This window comes from Oenanthe melanoleuca, chromosome 5 (assembly GCF_029582105.1).
Source record: "Oenanthe melanoleuca isolate GR-GAL-2019-014 chromosome 5, OMel1.0, whole genome shotgun sequence".
In the NCBI taxonomy this organism is placed as follows: domain Eukaryota; kingdom Metazoa; phylum Chordata; class Aves; order Passeriformes; family Muscicapidae; genus Oenanthe; species Oenanthe melanoleuca.
In genome coordinates, this window is record NC_079339.1 from 45,514,524 (window position 1) to 45,533,170 (window position 18,647).

The following is an 18,647-nucleotide window of genomic DNA, read 5'->3' on the forward strand; positions in this document are numbered from 1 at the left end:
TCCCTCCCTTTTTCTAAGCAGTGGTGCAGAGATAATGCACAGGAGGGTTGGTTCCAGTTTGGCTCTATTACAACTCCTGAAGGCTACGATGATTTAAGGAAGAAAAGCAAAGGAGGGCACTCCCTGGCACTGCACAGGAACAGGGAGATCCCACTGCTGATGCAGCCCACTGGTGATTCTTTTAAGGTGGGCTGAGTTTGAACTTCTCACCAGCAAGGTGTCAATGAAGGCAATCATTGTAACTCTTCAGGCCCTTGGAGGGAAATGCAGTTACCTGTGCTGAACATGCTTTTGAGCAACAGCATATTCTGTGCTGAGGTGTAACTTTGCTTCTGTTGCATTTTACCCCACTGCTGCTTCTCTGACCTCAGCAGACCTTGAGAACAGGGCTCATCTCAGTTCTGCTACCTTTTACAAATCTGAAGCCTGTTTTTATTCTCCCCTGCCTTCTCTTCTGTATCTCTAGGCCCTGCTGCTATCCTCTAGTTTTTCTCCAACTGGTCTTCAATCTATCCCATGGTGATAAAGTCAGTAGTTTCCATCACAACCCACATGTTCACCACCAAAAAAACTGCTGTGTGAGACACAGTGTAGATCAATGCATAAGAAACTTCCCTGTGCTCTCAAGTCTCCTGCAAGGACTAAAACACTATTAATTCAAAGTCCCTTCATAGACAAATTACTGTGCAGACTGAAACACAGGACTTGGGCTGAATATTGAAAACTACTGCTTTATGGCAGAAGCACAGCAGAGCAGTTCTGCAAACTTAAGTGACAACAAGAAAGCATTGGTCCTCTCTAAGTATAAGTTTGCCACATTGCTGTTCCCCAACGTGGACTTTTCAACATTTCAAGAAAAGGAGAATTTCAGTCTGTGCAAAGTACCAAATCCAAAATAATACTTGAAAAAAAAAAACCACCCCAAACTGAAAATATGAAGCACCAAAACAAAATGCAGGATACAGGATTGCAAAAGAATGTCCTGTATCACTGACTTCAAGACCCAATGTCTGAAATGTAATCCTATTCGTAAAACTGATATGACTCCATCTAACACCCAATTTAGGTTGTTTCACTGCCCTGGGGAGAAGAATGTTTTCACAGGTCTGCAAATTGCATAATACCATGTGGTAGAACCATGCTGGGAAGTGATCTGAGAATAGCAGAGCTGAGCTTTAATGGGAAGCCAGTCACTGTGGAGACAGACAGACAAGGCACTACAGGCAGTAGGAATGAGGACCTGATTTGAAAAACTAAGGAGACTGGGAGCTCAGGACAAGACCTCTATATTTAAAGACACCACAGCCATACTGAAAACCTAAAGTCTTCAATGACAGGTTAAAGAAACTACACAACAGCCTGTGTAAGTCTCTGGAAACAAACACTCCCATTCAGGTAATTAAAGAAAAGAAAAAGAAAAAAGAAAACCACCCTGCAAAACAGCAACAAATGAGATGATGTATTCTTTTCCTGGGTTAGACTACTGAATTTAGCACAAGTGATAGACCATTACTGCCTCACCCTTATTCACACTTACAACTCCTTTTAACAATTCTGGTGATCAAGGAGCTTGTTTAGTTGTTTCCAAAACATATGTTGCACTAGAAAAAGTGGAGGACAAATTTACCCACTTTTCCATGCTTTCTCTCCACCACTCCACGACACACTTATGAGAAGCTGCAAGGACACTAACACTCTCTGGCAACTTCTGTGCACCTACAATTTTATCATCTTCAGATTACTGGTATTGCTTTTGTGCACAAATGTCTTTTTGTGGGGAATCTATTTGCACAGGAAGAAATTTTCAAGGGAACAGTTTGTTGCTTCCACCCCCTCATTTTTCTTAATGGTACAGAGTCAAAAAATAAAAAAAAAAGGCTCTCCTAAAATAGAATTTAGTATTCTTTTCATTTCAGAATGAAGGCTAGGCTCAGAAAGGCAAGGTTCCAGCACACAATCCCACACTGCAGTTCTTGAGTTTCCCTTTGTACGGGAGGGCACAACAACTATGTTACAACTGGCCACTAAAATTTGACCATATCTTCTAAGAGCTAATACTTCAGTTGCAAATTCCATATCTAGATTAGGGATCTTCCCACCCCAGACTGACCTGTATTTGATCTCAAAACCATCTGGTTGCTGCTGTCCCACCCCCAGCATGGGAAGCAATATGAGACAACAGCAGTAAAACTTGCTCCACAAAGCAGGAGAGGAAAGGCCTGTCTTACCTGGGAATGCATTTATGTCAATGACTGCATGCTGCCCAGTCTGATTGTTAATGATGATATCAATTCCAAAGAGGGAAACTCCCAGAGCTTGCCGCAGCGCTTTAGAGATTTCCCTGATGACGTCGTCATTTGGCCGCTCAAATACTCCTTCAATTTTATCCAGCTAAAATGGAAAAAGACACATTACTAAGGGACTCTGAAACAGCCTTTTTAGTGGAAAGATTGATTTGCAGAAGTTTCCAGGTGCATATCCACCAAATGTAATTGCAGAGAACCAGTGGCATGAAATCAAGAAAGACACCAAAGAGAAACTGCTTTTATTATTCAAAATCCCTCCTAAATTGGAAATTCATCTGCTCTAAAGCATCTAGCTCTTCCTCTTCATACTGGTGAACCTACAGAAGCAAAGCAGTGTAGGGATGAATGGAGAATCAGACTCATTATTTAAGTACTAGATCTGCACCTTAAAAAAACATATACAGGTGGCATATTTAACCCTGTGCTGCAAAAGTTCTGACTATCATTATTATTTCAGTGTAGATCAAGGTCTATGTTAAAGAGCTGACAGGACAGACTCCTGCTGTTACTTTAATCTGTCATACAATACAACTCAGCTGATATCTTAAGGCAGAATATACCTTTCATATTTAGGGTTTTCATGTACAAATTATTTTGTAAGTATTTATTGAGTGACTGGAGGTTACTTATGCACTCTTTGCTTTTTAAACAACATTACACAGCAAAAGTATGCTGTTATGCCTGCAGAAGCATGACTGGAGTAAGTATTTGTATGAGTGAGATGGCAGGTGAACTACAGGAGCACATTCTCTAAGTTTGAAAGTAAATTTTTAGTAATGGCTTCTCCCTCAACATAACCACAAAAGGACTTGTGACTAGGTCAATTACAGGTTTAATATTTACCATGCCTATCAGCGCTCTACACAAAATTCAAAATCAAATATGAAACTAGTCCCCAGTAGAGCTTGTGAAACAGAAAAGAATCCCAAGACTCAAAAGATTGAAAGGACCCAGTGCTGTAAAGTGACTTTCTCAGTAGTCAAGTGCCCAAGAACTTGTTAGGATTCATATGTCCAAATCTTACTAAAAGGACTAGTGATACTAGCATGAAACTGTGCAGTGTGCTGGCACTGTTGGTCTTGAAGGACACCCAGAAATGGTAACAGCCTGGGCATGCTCACATAGCAGACAACTACTGGCCCTCTGTGGCCTTGTGCCAGCACAATTTCTATGCTTTAATTTTCATAGTTTGTCTTTCCTCACAGAACTGAGTCCTAGAAGGATGATTTATGCTTATTAATCTCTCTGGACAGGAAAAAGGCAGCTGTTTGAATTCAGAATCTCCTTCTTCCCTTTGCCTAGATTAGCCTTGGGTAGTTTGGGAAGCAGCACATCCCTGCTACAAGTTCTTCCTCACCGGAGCTCGGTAAGGAAAACCAGAGTGGGACACAGTCATGCTGGTTCGTGGTACCAAACAGACCTCAGCCTGCAACACAGAAGCAGACAGCTTGTGAAAGAGAGTCACTAGCTACTAACACTTCCATAAGAAAGGATTAGATAAGTTTGCAGCTGCACTAAAGAGAAGAAGACCAAGTGTACTTACCGCTGTTAAGACAGATGAGGACTCTGGTTTGGAAACATTGTGGCTATTGAAAAATATTGATTCTCTGTCTGCAATTAAAAACAGGTTGTAAATAACTTTATACCAGATTGTAATTTCCAAAGGAATAGTGCAAGGAACAGTAGGTGGCAGTGCAGCCCCATTAATCTCGTCCTGGTCTCAACCATCCACCCCACCCACAGGGCTCTCCTGCCTGCTGGCACGGGGCTGCCTGCACAGGCAGGGATCCACAGACAGATCACCCACGGGTCTCAGACCACAGAAAATAGAATCACACACTGGATGAACAGAAATCAGTTTTCCTTCCTTCACCAGAGCAAATTAACTAAGTTCAATCAGATAATTAAGTTAATTTTTACTAATGTGCTATACTTAAAGTGACAGTTCCAAGGGGAAGGTGTGTGACAGAAGGGAGAAGATGCAATCACTGCAGGTAGTAGGCTGGTAGCACCCAGGATACATTGAGAGTCCTGTGAACTTGGGCAGAGCATTGTCACCATGGCAGAAAGCAATACATTTTGTGGCCAGGACATGTCCTTCTTTTGGAGTCACCACAGGAATGCAGGAGACACTCTGAGGTGACAGAAGCCACTACCGAAACACAGTGGAAACCATGGAGAGAATTACAGTAGCACTTCCCACCCTGCTTCCTCTGTGCTGAAGGTTTTACTGGCTGAAAGAAATCCCCCACCATGTCTCCCTTTAGGATTCCCACCACAGCAGACTGATGGCATCATAGAGACAACCTGCACAGAACACCTGGACCAAAGTCCAAGCACAACGGTGGCACCAGCAAGAATATTTCTGCTATGCTGGTCTCTGACTGGACATTCAAGAGCAGTCTCAGGGCCACATACAATAAAGACAGGAAAGCTGTGAAAAGCAAATCCAAGCCCACTCTGCAGTCTGACCACCAAACAACTTCCTGTCTTTCCTCTTGTTTAGAAAGATCTTGTACTTTCAGACACTCAGCTCTTTCAGTGTCTCACTGCCACCAGATCTGTTTAACCATCAGATCTGCCAAGTCAGGTTCCTGTGGCATAGCCCCTTCAAACTCTCCTGATGTGGGTAAGAGAGAGAGAGTCACTTACCCTAATCTGCCAACAAAACTTATTTTTATGTGTACTTCCAGACAACATTCAAGTCTTACACTAATAGATGAGGCTTTAGCTAAGGCATTTTTAGAAAGATGCCTTAAAATGTTCCCTTCTAGCAAAAGTATAGACCAACTGTCCTAACAGTTTATATGAACATAGATTCAGGCATACTGAATTTGGTCAGTACATAGAGCAGATCTAAATGTAAATACAGCCCCACATAGCTACAGACAAGAACCTCTACCAGCATCCTACTACACCTATACTAACAAAGTATATATCTGTGTGTGAAATGCAGTGCTGAGCATACATGGACATACTAGAATTAGCAGAAAACACTAAGAAAAGTGACAAAAACCTGGTATTTGTTCATTCATCTCCTTTACTTTGATCCCATCGTCATCTCCTGAATTTATCTGTTGCTATCAGATCATGCCTGCTCCCATCTATGTGCTCCTACGTTTTTTATGCTTTTGGTGGGCCATAGAATGCAGTTCTCTGGAAAGAAGCTTTTTTCCATAAAGGAAATCAAAGTAATCTTTAACAAAAACCCTTCAAGTGTTGCTCTCTAGTGACATACAGAAGAATCACTCTTCTCACTGACAAATTAATTCCTCCTTCTCCCCAACACAGCTGATATCTACAAACCAAAGGACATCTTCCACCAAGATTTTCAACACTGGGCCTCACATGAAGAGGGAGGCTCGTTTAGGGAAGAGCACAAGTGATCTTTAATTTAAAACCCATACATATTCAAGGTAAAAATAGGGAGAGGAAGTGCTGAAATGATGGAATCCATGAAATTCTCTCCAAAGCACATTTATAAACAAACTCCGGAACAAATGACACGTGAACTTACTATGAAAGGAGAGAACTTCTCTCCCTCTCCCCCTTTCATGACATAAAACAGTATCTAATAGGTAAGACTCAGGTTACCATTGCATAAATATTTACTATATGAATGCCATTCATGCATATTCCAGAGCAGGTGAGTTATCTCCCTTCCTATTGAAATAATACAGAAGAGGAAGCATGGTATGTCCAAACCAGATGCCTTTACTTCAGCAGTTTTTTCACAGATATTTTCCTTGGAGATGTTTCTTGCTGAGGCTGCAAGAACATTTTCTTTTAAATCAATGCAATGTACCTGAGATGCCTGCAGAGAAGTTCTTTAAAGATGGTCTTTTCACCACGGTGTAGGATTCCCCAACCACAAAAACTTTATAGAGCACAGCATTGTGATTGATGAAGCTCTGAATGACACAGGGGGGGCGAACGGCTTTGAGGCCTTCCTGGTTGAAGATGATCGCCATCTGCAAACACACACACATGGTTGTGCACAATTCTGGCAATAATTTCATGCTTACCCACACCTGACAAGCAACAAGGGGGAACATCTCCTTCTCTGCATCTTGCTCTATTTCATTATGTTTCATTTTACTGACACACAGCTCTGCAAACACTACTAGCAGTGAAGCTTTTCATTTCTTCGCAGCTCTTTGCAATTTCATTGGCTGCCTTTAGTTGGGAAGCTCCTGCAGCTGCAGGTACAGCAAAAGGGTAAAACATCTGACCAAGACAGATGACAAAGTTTGTATTGAATACAAGCCTGTATCATGAGAACAACAGAAGGAACAGTTCTGTGCAATAACTACAGAAATTCTTCCCCACAGCTCTATTCCCCTGATTTGGTTCAAACCAGTTGCAACAGACTAAGCATTAGGGTTTCACCCACACCATCAAAGGACATTTCTCAGACTCTAGTAGTTCTTAAAGCTAACAAATGCTGGCCTATCAATTTTCCTGCTTGGTTTCACCCCATTTCTCCAAACAAATAGTCCCCTTGAAGGTACTGGAATAAGTATGCTGGAAAGGAAGGCATTTATTGGGCATTATGAATGATCAAATAACTGTCTGCACACATGCACAATAACTCAGTAGATTAACATTTTCGGAGTTCAAGTCAGTGTGTGCATTCAATACCTACTTGCAGCTGATATTCTTGCTGTCTCTATTACACAGCACAGAGTGAATTTGTGAGTGGTAACAACCTGTGCAACAAATTTCTATAACAGACAGAATCATCCATCAAGATGATTCATAGCAACAACATCATACCTCATATGTCTCTAACTGGTGGCAAGAAACATTGCTCTCTTTCTCCTCTTGTGTGGATTGTTGGCACTATAGTATCTACAACATCATGCTGGCAAGAACTGTGTTCTTCCTATAGTGTTCTCTTCTACTATTAGTTAATTGATTCCCACAAATAAACATAAGATGAACAAGTTCAGCCTGTTTTAGAAGTGTGGAAAGCCAGAGTTTATATTCTCAGCACAGCACTGACTTGGACTACTGGAAGCTAAGCGAAGCCTCTCTTCTGCAAAGCTCTGTGCTGGCAGCCCCATGGGATAGCACACAACCCATAAAACTCCTGTGGTGTTGTGTTATGCTGGTTCACTGCAATGTCTCATGGATTTTAACATGCATGAATAGAGCTCCAAGAATTTGCTTCCAGGGTGCACTTGTTCTTTGTCATCTAGCACAGACCTGCTGTGTCTGGCAGTAACGTGGGTACAATATTTGATATCATAATTTCCAAATAGCATTTCTCATTATAAATGCAGAGTGCTTTTGAAGGCAAAACAAAACATTTGCACCAAGAATTTTTACTGACAACGCCCATAAGGAAAAAACATAGTGATTTCTCTGCCTTTTCCTTCTTGTCTGCTTAAATACTCAGAAAAAAAGAATTCTGAATACATTTCTTCAGGCTATGGGTCTCTCATGGCAGCTTTACCAAAGGTTAGTTATGTTCTGACCTACTGGCAGCCAGGAAGCACAACTTCTAGCCATCATCTCTGTTCAACCAAACTGGGGGTCAAGTGCTGAGATGCTGAGGCCATTGCTAGTGCAGAGGCCATGTAGAACCACAGAAAGAGTGACACCACCTCAACAACACCTTAACAACAGCATGTACTCATATGAAAAAAGTGGAATCTGCCAGCCTTGCCTGGCAAACTCACACACCAAACCCAAACTCACACAGCAAACTTAAACTCAAGCCTGCATTTTAAGCTGTCCTTGTTAGCCAGTACTTGAACTTTCCTAATAGCCATCTCATGAAAAAAAGCAGGTTTCTGGTCAGCTCTAGTTTCAGTGTCAGCTCTGCATTGGAAATATATCCACAAAAAATGAAGTGATTTACCAAAAGCCAGACAAGAAGTCATTAATAAAACAGGCAACAATTTCTTGCTTCTAGACCTATGATCCATCTTTTAGACAGACTGTACTGTAAGCAAGTATTTATCCTATGCTTCCTTTGTAATTACTGACCATAAGTAATTCCAAAACAGTTCCACTCTGATCATAAATATAGTTTTGGATCACTCCTGGGAGCTCAGCAACTCCAAAAGTGACTACTATTTCAGGCTTTTTTCCAGGGGTCCTCCTAAGCTCTAGTCATCAGTTCCCATGATAAAGTGCAGACTATGGCTGTATTTTAGTCTAATTTTTGCTCTGGCAGGAGGCTTAGATGTGTCTGCACTGTATGAAAGAAGATCAAAGAAAGATTCACCAGGGAAATAAAGTCCAAGCCTAACTGGACAAGAACAGAGAGGTCATGCATTTCAGTTTGCAGTTGCAGAGGAACTCTTGACAGAAAAATCAGCAGGAAAACTGGAGTATTAAATTCATTAACAATCCAGTCCCTGAGTGTTCTCAGGAATGACAGCAAAAATTTATAGCAGCTGCTCCAGCAAACTAACAGGACTGTCTGTTGGCTTGTGAATAAGCCAAGGTAAGGCCTGCCTGAAAAATCTCAATGCATTTTTAAAAGGAAGTGCTGGTCAGTCAAGATTTCAGCCATAGCCATTCTGCTCATCTCAGATTTACAATTTACTTCAGGGTCTTCAGCTCTTAGAGACATTGCAGCAATGTCTCTTCATGCATGTTTCAAGAGCAGCTGGGAAACCTGGACTGATGGCCATGATGTTAACAAAGGAAGCCAGGAGTTAGGAGAGCCAGCAGCAAGGGCTGGATTCTCAAAACTGATCTGCAGTAAGCAGGAAGGCAGGAAGCACAAATGGAAAAGAATTAAAACAGGACTCAACTCACTTAAATTTAGAGGAAACTAGTCTCATAGGTAATGCTCTCCTTCCAGGAATATACAACCATTTTAGCTGCAATTGCCTTACAGGAAGGCAGATAAGTTCTACAGTCCTGTTCTCCCCACAGATCCTCCTGTGTTATTACAACTGAACATTGCCTGGAAACCATCTCTATTTCTTACTCCCTTCCCCCCTCAAGGAAAGGAGCCAGCTGCTCCATCTGAAGCACAAACCCACTTCTCATCTGTACCACATACATATTGGAAAAGTAACTTTCTGGGACAGAAACTTTATTTAGCAAACTCTTACCAAAGGAGAGACTGAAGGAGATTTCTTGCAGACAAAGCTGACTGGAGACTACAAACTGCTAGAAGCAACAATATGAGAGAAGCTAGAAACTGCTAAAAATAACTTGCATGACAAAAGGTTCAAGTCATAGCTAACTTATTTTCAGATTTTTGAAAAAATAATGGTACAATCAAACATGAGGGAGAGGTGGGGAATAAAAGTTGTTTGGGCATAGCTGTCATTCTACCCACTACAGGATTGGAAATCATCAGCCAAACCAGGGCAATAATACTGCAAAAATTTTTAACTCACCTCATGAGAGTTGGTTCCATGGGCCACTCTGGTTTTACAAACTGGGTAAATAAAAAAGAAAAAACAATCCACCACTGAAACAAAACACCCAAACCCTTTATAATCCTGTTCCCACCCACACATGCAAACACTGGAGTCCACCAGACCAAGGCATTGACTGTAATAGACACCAGTGACAGTCCTTGCTTGAACAATGTCCTCAATCACTGCAAAGCTTGGCTTGCTTCAAGCTCTACTCTCTCAATTCCTCCCTGTAACTAAGGTGCAAGCACAGATCTTTATTAGGACTGGACAGAGTTGCAAAGCATCAGCTAAAAAGTTAGTACTAGAACTAGGATTGCCATCCTGTCTACTCAGAGAACATTTTCACAACTATGTAATTTTTTTCTGAGGCTAGAGCTACTTTACAGTTACCACAAAAAACCACTGTCCTTAAAATAAAGGAACTGGGACACAATCAAAACCAACTTATTTTCTTACCTCCCTGATTTCAGGGAAGAGCAGGAAATATAATGGGCTGAACCAAACTAAGATACAACTTATTTTTCACAGGCAGCCATAGAGGGGGACAGAAAAAGGCAGAAAGCCTAGCAGTTTTTCTTTCTCCTTCGCATTAATCTGCTCTGTATATCCCGATTCTCACCTCCATCCTGATTAAGAGGAGGAGTAAAACCAGTTAGAGGAAAGAAACATGCTCCTTCTACTATGAAGCCAGAGAAGAGCTGAAGACCCCAGGATGCACACAATGACTAGAGATGATGTTACTTATGTGTTAAGCAGAGGAGATGAAAACTTGCAAGTAGTGAGGGGGTGAATAGGACAAGACTTCTTTGCAGGTTGTTGGAAGAATCAAATTGCCAGGCAAGAGGACAGGGAGCTATGAAAGGGAGATAACCTGCACTAGAATCCAAAATAAGCTGGTAACTTGAAATTTCAGAAAGTGGTTTATGATGTCTCACAGACATATGCTCTGGAGAGCTGGACCATTTTTAAGAAAAAATATAAATAGAGACACGAAAATGAAAAAACACTCCCAGAATAACAAGGTATATTAATTTTCAGTGCTATTTTGTAATTTCATCATAATTTTGTGGGTTTGATTCAGACCTCCTGAATATATGCTGCTGACTACTGAGGACTGGTCAGTCTGTATTGAGATCACAATGTGAAGAGGAGGGAAAGTCATTTAGTGGGATTTGAATCACTGCTTCACAACCTAACTTCAGGAGACCTGCCTCATTTGGGAAAGCGATGGCAGGGAGGGCAAACCATGCTTTTTCCACACGACTTTACCTCTGAACCTTACAAATGAGGCAAGCACCAAGGGAACAAACACCGACTAACGATCCTGCTCACTTTATACTGCAAGGAATCAAATAAAGGAGCGAATTAAAGCACAAGCCCTGCAATGAAACTTGCTATAAGCACAAACAGTTCATAGCAGCTGTTTGAGCTGTGGGCCCTTGGAGTCTGTTATCTGTGTTAACCCTCTTTCTTTTACCCTCTAAGATTATATTTGTACCCTGGACCAGGGAAAGGGAGAGGTGGGTGAAAAAACAGGACAGTCAGCAAGGCAGTGATTTTCTCAAGAAAAACAATGAATGCAGCTGGCAGGAGAAACATCTTGCACAAGTTCAGGGCAAGAGGCTAACTTTGTTAGAACTATTAGCATTTCCCAGGAATGCATGTTTACTGTAGCGAGTTGCTGAAAGTAAGGAACATCAATAAAAGGCAAAGTAAAAGCTGATAGGGAGGGGGTTTGTTCACATTCCAAGCAGACTGCCTCAGAGCATTTGTTTCAGGAAAGTTTTAATATCCCTGACACTTTTGGCAGTGAAACCCACACTCTTACAATGCTGGATATTTTTGGGGAGTGCATATGCAGTATTTAGAACCTACTAGAAGCACCAAAGAAAAGCCCATGTACATACTGAATGGGAATGCCAGTCCATTCTTCTCTATAAGCTGCAAGGTGTCTTCTCCACAAGCACTTGTCAGCTCCATAAAGGGTGGTGAACAGATCCTCTCATCTGCAAGAAAATAAAAAGACTCAAATGAAGATGAGGGGTTTAGCTCCTCAGCTGAATCATTAACAGCTCTCTCCATACTAACTTCTTCTTGATACTCAGCTTACATTAAAGCACCCAAAAGGACTGTAAACCAGGCCTGAATTTGGGTTTCTGGAAACATTTCAGAAAATGAATGGCTCAATTTTCAGACAATCTAAATGGCAATATAAAGCCAGTATTTTCACAGGCAGCAAAAATGATCACCTGCTTAGGAACACATAGCTGCACAAGACTTAGCCAGTGAGGTGAAAAGCAATTGGGATCTTAGCTCTTAACTTTATGCCTTCAAACATAATTTTATAAAGCATTTTACAAAATAACAGAATGGTCTGCAAATGTGACTAGAATAGGCAGTCTCACAGAGCCATATCTCCTGTAGGGCTCCTCAGGTACAGATTCCAGTGTGTATTTACTTCAGACAAGGTGCCAGAACATTCTGCTGTTCACTGGGATGGCTCTGCCATGAAAACAGTGTCCATTTGGTCTGGCAAAGCCAACCAGAGCACTGCTGGGACACTACCATGTCAGGACTGCTCAGCAAGCTCTGGGTGAAGAGAAGAATCAGGAAAACCATGGTAAAATTTAATGGAGCAGGTCTGCTCCAGAGTGTTTCTGCCAATATGAATGACTATTTAAATTACCTCCTCAGTGAGCAGAGCTTTTAAAAAGTACTACTTTCATGGAGTTTGAGCTGTGGCCAGGTTAACTTTTGAGCCACAAATGAGTTATAACTTGAGTTAGCAGCACAGTACTGAACACAATTCAGAATGGGTCTGCCAAGACTCACTTTTCAGACATTTCAAGAGAAACAGGATGACACCTTCCTCCAAGAAGCAACTGGAGAAAAATACAAATGGTGGGAGCAACTGTATCTGGCAAACTCAAGTCACAGGTTTATATCAAACAGCAACTTGTCTTGAAAATAAGCAAAACATGGCTGAATCCAAACAGGTGGAGACCATGCTGTGCAGATGGTGCAGAAACTGAAAAGTACATGTGAACTAAAACTCCAGCAAAGCTAAACATAACTCTTGAGACAGCCATGCATTCAGAAATCACTTTATAAGCATTGTTCATATTAATACTTTTCACTTCATTTTAAGTATATATATAAAGAAAACTGAATAACTGAAAGTAACAGAAATGCAAAACTGTATTTTGATATGCATCTCTAAATACATCCCCAAAGTTTTGGAATATCTGAGAACTCTGTTCATTAACAGTGTTGTCACTACAAGAGGTTTTCTGAGAAAAGGCTATTTTCATGCATTCTAAAAGGAGCAGTAAGATTGATGCTTTGAGGTCAACCTTAACAAAACTAAACAAAACATCCTAGATTTCAAAGCTTTCAATTTGCTGCTATGAAAACAGAAAGCCGAATCCAAAAGTGACAGGTACTGTAATATTTACAAGCCTTTGCCAGAGTTAAAGTTCCTTAGTTGGATGAATTTAGGGAATAAGATTTAGTTTACAGATACTTGGGAACAACTTTGGCTTGGCAGCTCTCCCACCCACATGCTTAAGGCTCACAAATAACTTTGCCTTCAGAGTGCAGATGTAGAGGAACGCATGGTTCCATCTTCCTTCCCTCTGTTTCTCTTTCATGCAAACAGGAATGGGAGACAGGGAAGATTCAGTGTTCCTGCTAACTACATGACACTTGCATGGGGAGATGAAGGAATGGGCAAATAGTAATTTCTTTGACTTTGTACTTAGAAAAGACCACCTGGATCAACAAAAAGTAGCAAAGAAGACTCTTAGCATCTCAAAGTGCTCCTGCTGAGTTTGCACAGCACTGGCGTTTTCTCTACCAAGAAGGCAATTCTAGCCCACTGAAAGCTCTAATACATACCATTAATTTACAGCCAGACCTGGGGACAAATAAATCCTAACTCAACACAAGATTCCAGTAGAGCCTACAGCTAGAAAACTGCTGCTCTGAGTTTAACTGCACACACTGAAATTCTAAAGATAGCTGTAGGTTAAAAAAAAAAGTCCTCCAGCTGCCAGCAATCATCCTCTCCTCCTTCCCAGGGTGGCAAACACATGCTAAAGTTTTCTCCCATCACCAAGCTCCCACTATCAGAATGACAGCAGTCTCTGCACACCTTCTCTGCACTGAGGTCCAGGACAGACCTCACTCAGTGGCTGAGAGTCAATTCAGTATTGATTTACATCAGCTTGGAACTACACCATGTGACCTACATAGTGAAAATGACCCCCAGAGGTACACTGAACCTTCCCTCCCCTCCTGCTGAGTAAGCTGCTTTAGTATGAACTTACTGAGCTGTGGTCAGGTCCTGGACTCTTGGCACTGTCACCCCTTCTTTGCAAACCAACAGTGACAAGACACCATGGGAAACCATAGCCAGAAAGAGCAATAGTAAATATGCACAAACAAGTAAGCATAACAGTCGAGAGATGAGAAGGGTGTCATGATTCTGGCTCCACTGCTTACCCTTTGTATTGATGCTCCAGCCTAACCCTCCAATCTAAAACCAAGCACTATTCTCATTTGCACCTGAGAGCCCAGGACAAAGCACTTTAATAAAAGCAGTCTGAGAACTACTACAGCATGAGGCCACAGCCATGTCACCCCTCCTGTGCAGCTGCACTGGCCATACACCGCTAGCAGAAGGGACTCTGTCAGGACACAGACCTGATACAACCCAGGACCTGAGCAAGGAGCTGATGCTGTTGCTTTTCTACTCAGCTCTGTGCTGTGCACTGAGATGCTGCTGAGTGGAAAAGTCTTCCTCCAAAACATTAAGTTTGGAAAAGACTCCGCCTCATCTTCCACCTTGGCTATGCACAAGTGACCTTAAATCCCAAGAGATTATTATGTATGCAATTTCTCATCTTTTCATTTTGGATCTGAAACTAAAAATCAGTTACTTCCTCCCTCCCTCCCTCTGGGTGCATACATTGCATCACACAATAAGCAGATGACCACAATTATTAACCCTATCTTCCTTCATGCAGCCTGTGCTGGACTGAAGCTATTGGCAGGAAAAGTCTGTCCATAACTGTATAGACTGCTGTGAATTAAGATTCTGTACATTGCTATAGTGCACATTTAGAGAATGGTATTTCTTTATTTTCCAAGCACCTGGTTGTTTCTGAGAGTCCTGCCTTTGAAATATGGCCAGGACTCCAGGTGAACCTTGTCAGGTCCGAATTGCCAACTTAACAGCAACAAGGAAAGATTCTTCAGATCAGAATGTTCAGCTTTCACTTCAGACAAGTACCAAAAGTATCTGTAGCACTTTTGTTGTTAAAAACAACATATTATGATTAAATTTAAAAGTCAAAATTCTGTCACTCTCTTCCTCCCCCATCTTTGTCCTCATTTTTATTGCATGCCTTAGCACAAACTTCATGGTATCTGTTTTCCATATTTTCCTTTAGATATTCTTCCTTTTCTTCAAGATTATTTGATCTCAGAGCTCTCTCTCCTCTTTCTTACTTTCTGTATTTTTTCTCACTTACATCCCCATCTCCCATCTAGGCTGTTCCTTTTTTCAATTGTTATTTCTGTTCTTTCAGTGCTACCTACACTTTATCCCTCCATCACCTTGGAATGGAGCTCATGGCTGGAGGGATCACATTGATTGCAAGCTCAGGGGGAGTGTTCGCAGTGGGACGCCTGAGGACAGTGAGGAAGCTGGCACTAGCAGGTCACAGGTGACAGGCAGCAATCACAGCATCAGGGCAGTCAGCTCTGGCACACTCTGCTGTGGGGTGAGCTGTGTCAGACTGTTGTTCCATTCCTATGGAGCAACAACATTACTATGAGGGCTGGACTGATGATGGCACTTTTGCAGGATGAGTAACTCAGCTAACTAACAACAGAGAGGTGAAAGAGCACTCAAACCAGGGTGTCTGTGCCAGGAGGAGATTATCCCAGATGGAATTCAACAACAGTGGCAGGAGCAATGGGATGTGAAGATGGGAAAGTGAAGATGGGAAAGATGCAGACTGAAAACGGGCTAGGCAAAAGCATTTTCTGGCAGTGAGAATTGATGGAACTACAGACTAGGCACACCTAGATCCCCTAATTCTGCTTAACAATTCTAAATGGAGCACAGCTTGTACCTGAGTTGCTCTCTGTGCCTGGAAAGTTGTCAGTACTATTCCTGAAAAGACTGAGTATGCAGCCTTCACATCACACAACAATGCATTACACAGAAAAATGACAAAGCTGGTTTGAAAAGTGCTGGTCTCTATTGTAAACACCCTTAAGAAAACCACAAAACCATCCATGTCGAAATCAGGACTCATCATCTAACACTCAAGGAGCAAATGTTAAGCCTTAAACTATTAGAAAGATTTGCAGCAGGTGGGAACAAACTCTAAACTTCCTACTTGTAGAAAAAATCTACTCTTTAATAGAATAGTTTGCACTGTGATTTGGAAACATTTAAGACTCTTCAAAACTAAATATATTTTCAGTAAACTGTGTTTCACTGTAGCTTCCACCAGCTTGTGGCACTCTGGTCCTGTGGGAATAGAGAGGATACACAGCCAGGGCAATGTCTTTTTCTCCTAATACAGTAAGGGGAGGAAATCTGAACTTCAAGCTCACCCCTGCCTGCTGAGTTCATTTTCGACCAAAAAACCCAACCACACAGAGAAGCAGCAAGGTTTTTTTCACATACAGCTAAATCTTATCTCAAAGGTATCGTAAGCCACTACATGACAGAGTGTTTTGCCCTTTGAATCCCTTTATTGACTGTACACTTATAGCTTTGGACTGTAACTTCTGCTAAGGTCAAAAGTTGCTACATCAAGGAGTCAGTCAAGCAAAGCCAACCCCAACTTCACAGCAGCCCAGTCCCTATGAACTGGAAGAACCCCTTCTTCACTCCTCCCTCTAGTAGATAATTTTTCAGTGGAAGCTTCATAAACCTAAAAGCTTTATTCATAAACCCCACAACTTTAACAGGTTTATTTCAGCACTTTCAGGCTGAATTAAAAATACTCTTGAGTTGCTTTCCCTTCCCCTCAGAAATGCATGTGCATGAGGAATATTGGCAGAACAGATTTAGTTCAAACATATGTTGAGCTATAGTCATCACTGAAAAAATCATCACATATATGAATATCCATGTGTTTGCATCTCACCCTTTTAGTCTCTGAGAGGAAAATTCCAGTTCTTAGGGTAAAGCAGCTGTATCTGGGGAACACGTGGCAACACATTCCAAAGACACAAGAGGGCAGAGCAGACTCAGCTTTGAGGGCACAATTTCAAGCTTAACCTAGCTTGACATACAAGGAATTGCACACAGAATAGCTGAGTTAAATGGAACATCTGCAGAGCAACAGTCTTGGTTTTTAAAAAAGCAGGGATTTTGAAGCATCTGGGCAGCGAGTGAGGAAATCTCACAGCTGAATATAAATCTGAAACTATTCAAAAAAATTCACAATAACTTGTTATTTCCATACAATTTCAGAGTGCTAATTATGGGTTTTGAGCATGATGAAATCAGTTAGACTCAAGAGAAAGTATAAAGCATGAAGAAGAAATAAATGCAAAGATCTTCCTAAAGCCAGCCTGATGGACTTTTTTTCTCCCAGATGAACTCTTCCTCAGAGACAACCATATCACAAAGCTATGGTCTGTATCAGATTCTCTTTTACTTTTACAAGTAACAGTTTAAATGGTGAAAAATTATCTCATTCAGCAGACAGAGTAAAGGCTGGGAGATGGGTGTTCATCATCAAATAGCCTCATTTTTCAGCAGGTAAAAGGGATTACCCACAACCTTACAAATGCAAGGGACAAGAAGCTTTGCATTTGAATTTAAAAAACCAAGCATACCTCATCACAGAAAAAGGAGGCAAATGAACTAGCTGTCCAGAAGAAGGAAATAAAGCTTCAGGTGCTTCTTAGACTCTTTGTAGATAAGAATGTTAGGCAAAACTCTCTTACAAGTAATAAAGAAGGTGGAGAAAACCTGCTGGAACAGCTTTTGTTGAAGCAGTAACATTTATTCCTTATAATATTGAAGCTGTATCAAAACCTCAGGACTCACTTTACAGGCAGGAGTGTTTCCAATGTTATGGAAAGAATGAAAGCAATTTTCCTCATCAAGGAAAAAAATGAAAGGGATTAGCTGTCAAATGCAAAGAAGTCTTTTCTGCATTTTTACCCCAATAATGTCCTGCTCAGAACACTGGCACTGAAAGTATTGGTATCTGCAAGATCCCAAAGGCATTTCAAGAAGACAGACTATGCAAATATACTCTGCATGTCTGCTCTACATAAAAATGCAAATATCAGATTCAGTGTGAATACCTGAACACCAGTTAAAACCACCTCAGCTGTCTCTAAAGAGGAATTTGTATTTGCTGCTTCATATGCTTACCTATGTCTATTGAATACAGGAATAATACTTAGCATTGCCATTTTCAAGTGACAAATGTGCCCAATTTTAGTATTCTTACCAACACAGACAACCCTATTGTGTAGAATGATAAAGGAGTGTCAGAACCAAGTGCCAGTGTCCAAATACGACCCTTTTCCATGAAATACAGAAGGTATATAATGGCCCAGATGCAGAATTTTTTATGCTTCCTCTCCCAAATACTGAGGTATGACATTACTTAGACTAGTACAAAACAATTTCCAAGTTGAATTTCTGCTTGCAAACTACACAGTTTCAGGACAGGAGCTGCTGGGATGCTGGATTGCATCCCCCTGCCCTAGATGGTGGATAGGAATGGATAGTGGTGTGAATTCACCTGTACACACCTTGTACACACCTGATTCAGATGAGAAGTTGATGGCAGAGAGCACCAGTTTGCTCCATATAATGAGATGCTCGTCATTCCCAGGAATCTAAGGTAAGCTGTGAAGACCCAATGCTGAACTCCTTACTGCATTTATTTGTATGTAACTCTAC

At 41.3% G+C, this 18,647-nt stretch overlaps 1 protein-coding gene across 5 annotated transcripts in view; it reads right to left on the minus strand.

Annotated features, from left to right (window-relative positions):
* Positions 1 to 18,647, minus strand: part of ITPK1 (inositol-tetrakisphosphate 1-kinase) — a 136,954-nt gene that overhangs the window by 9,796 nt on the left and 108,511 nt on the right. For 3 of the 5 annotated variants that reach the window (XM_056493530.1, XM_056493529.1, XM_056493532.1), the window contains exons 6-11: positions 11,605 to 11,703; positions 9,674 to 9,714; positions 6,112 to 6,277; positions 3,850 to 3,917; positions 3,664 to 3,732; positions 2,229 to 2,391 (exon numbers count right to left, since the gene is read on the minus strand). In XM_056493530.1, the coding sequence (XP_056349505.1) occupies positions 2,229 to 2,391; positions 3,664 to 3,732; positions 3,850 to 3,917; positions 6,112 to 6,277; positions 9,674 to 9,714; positions 11,605 to 11,703 (606 nt within the window). The remainder of the gene's footprint in view (positions 1 to 2,228; positions 2,392 to 3,663; positions 3,733 to 3,849; positions 3,918 to 6,111; positions 6,278 to 9,673; positions 9,715 to 11,604; positions 11,704 to 18,647) is intronic. The other 2 variants (XM_056493528.1, XM_056493531.1) reach the window with 1 other exon arrangement.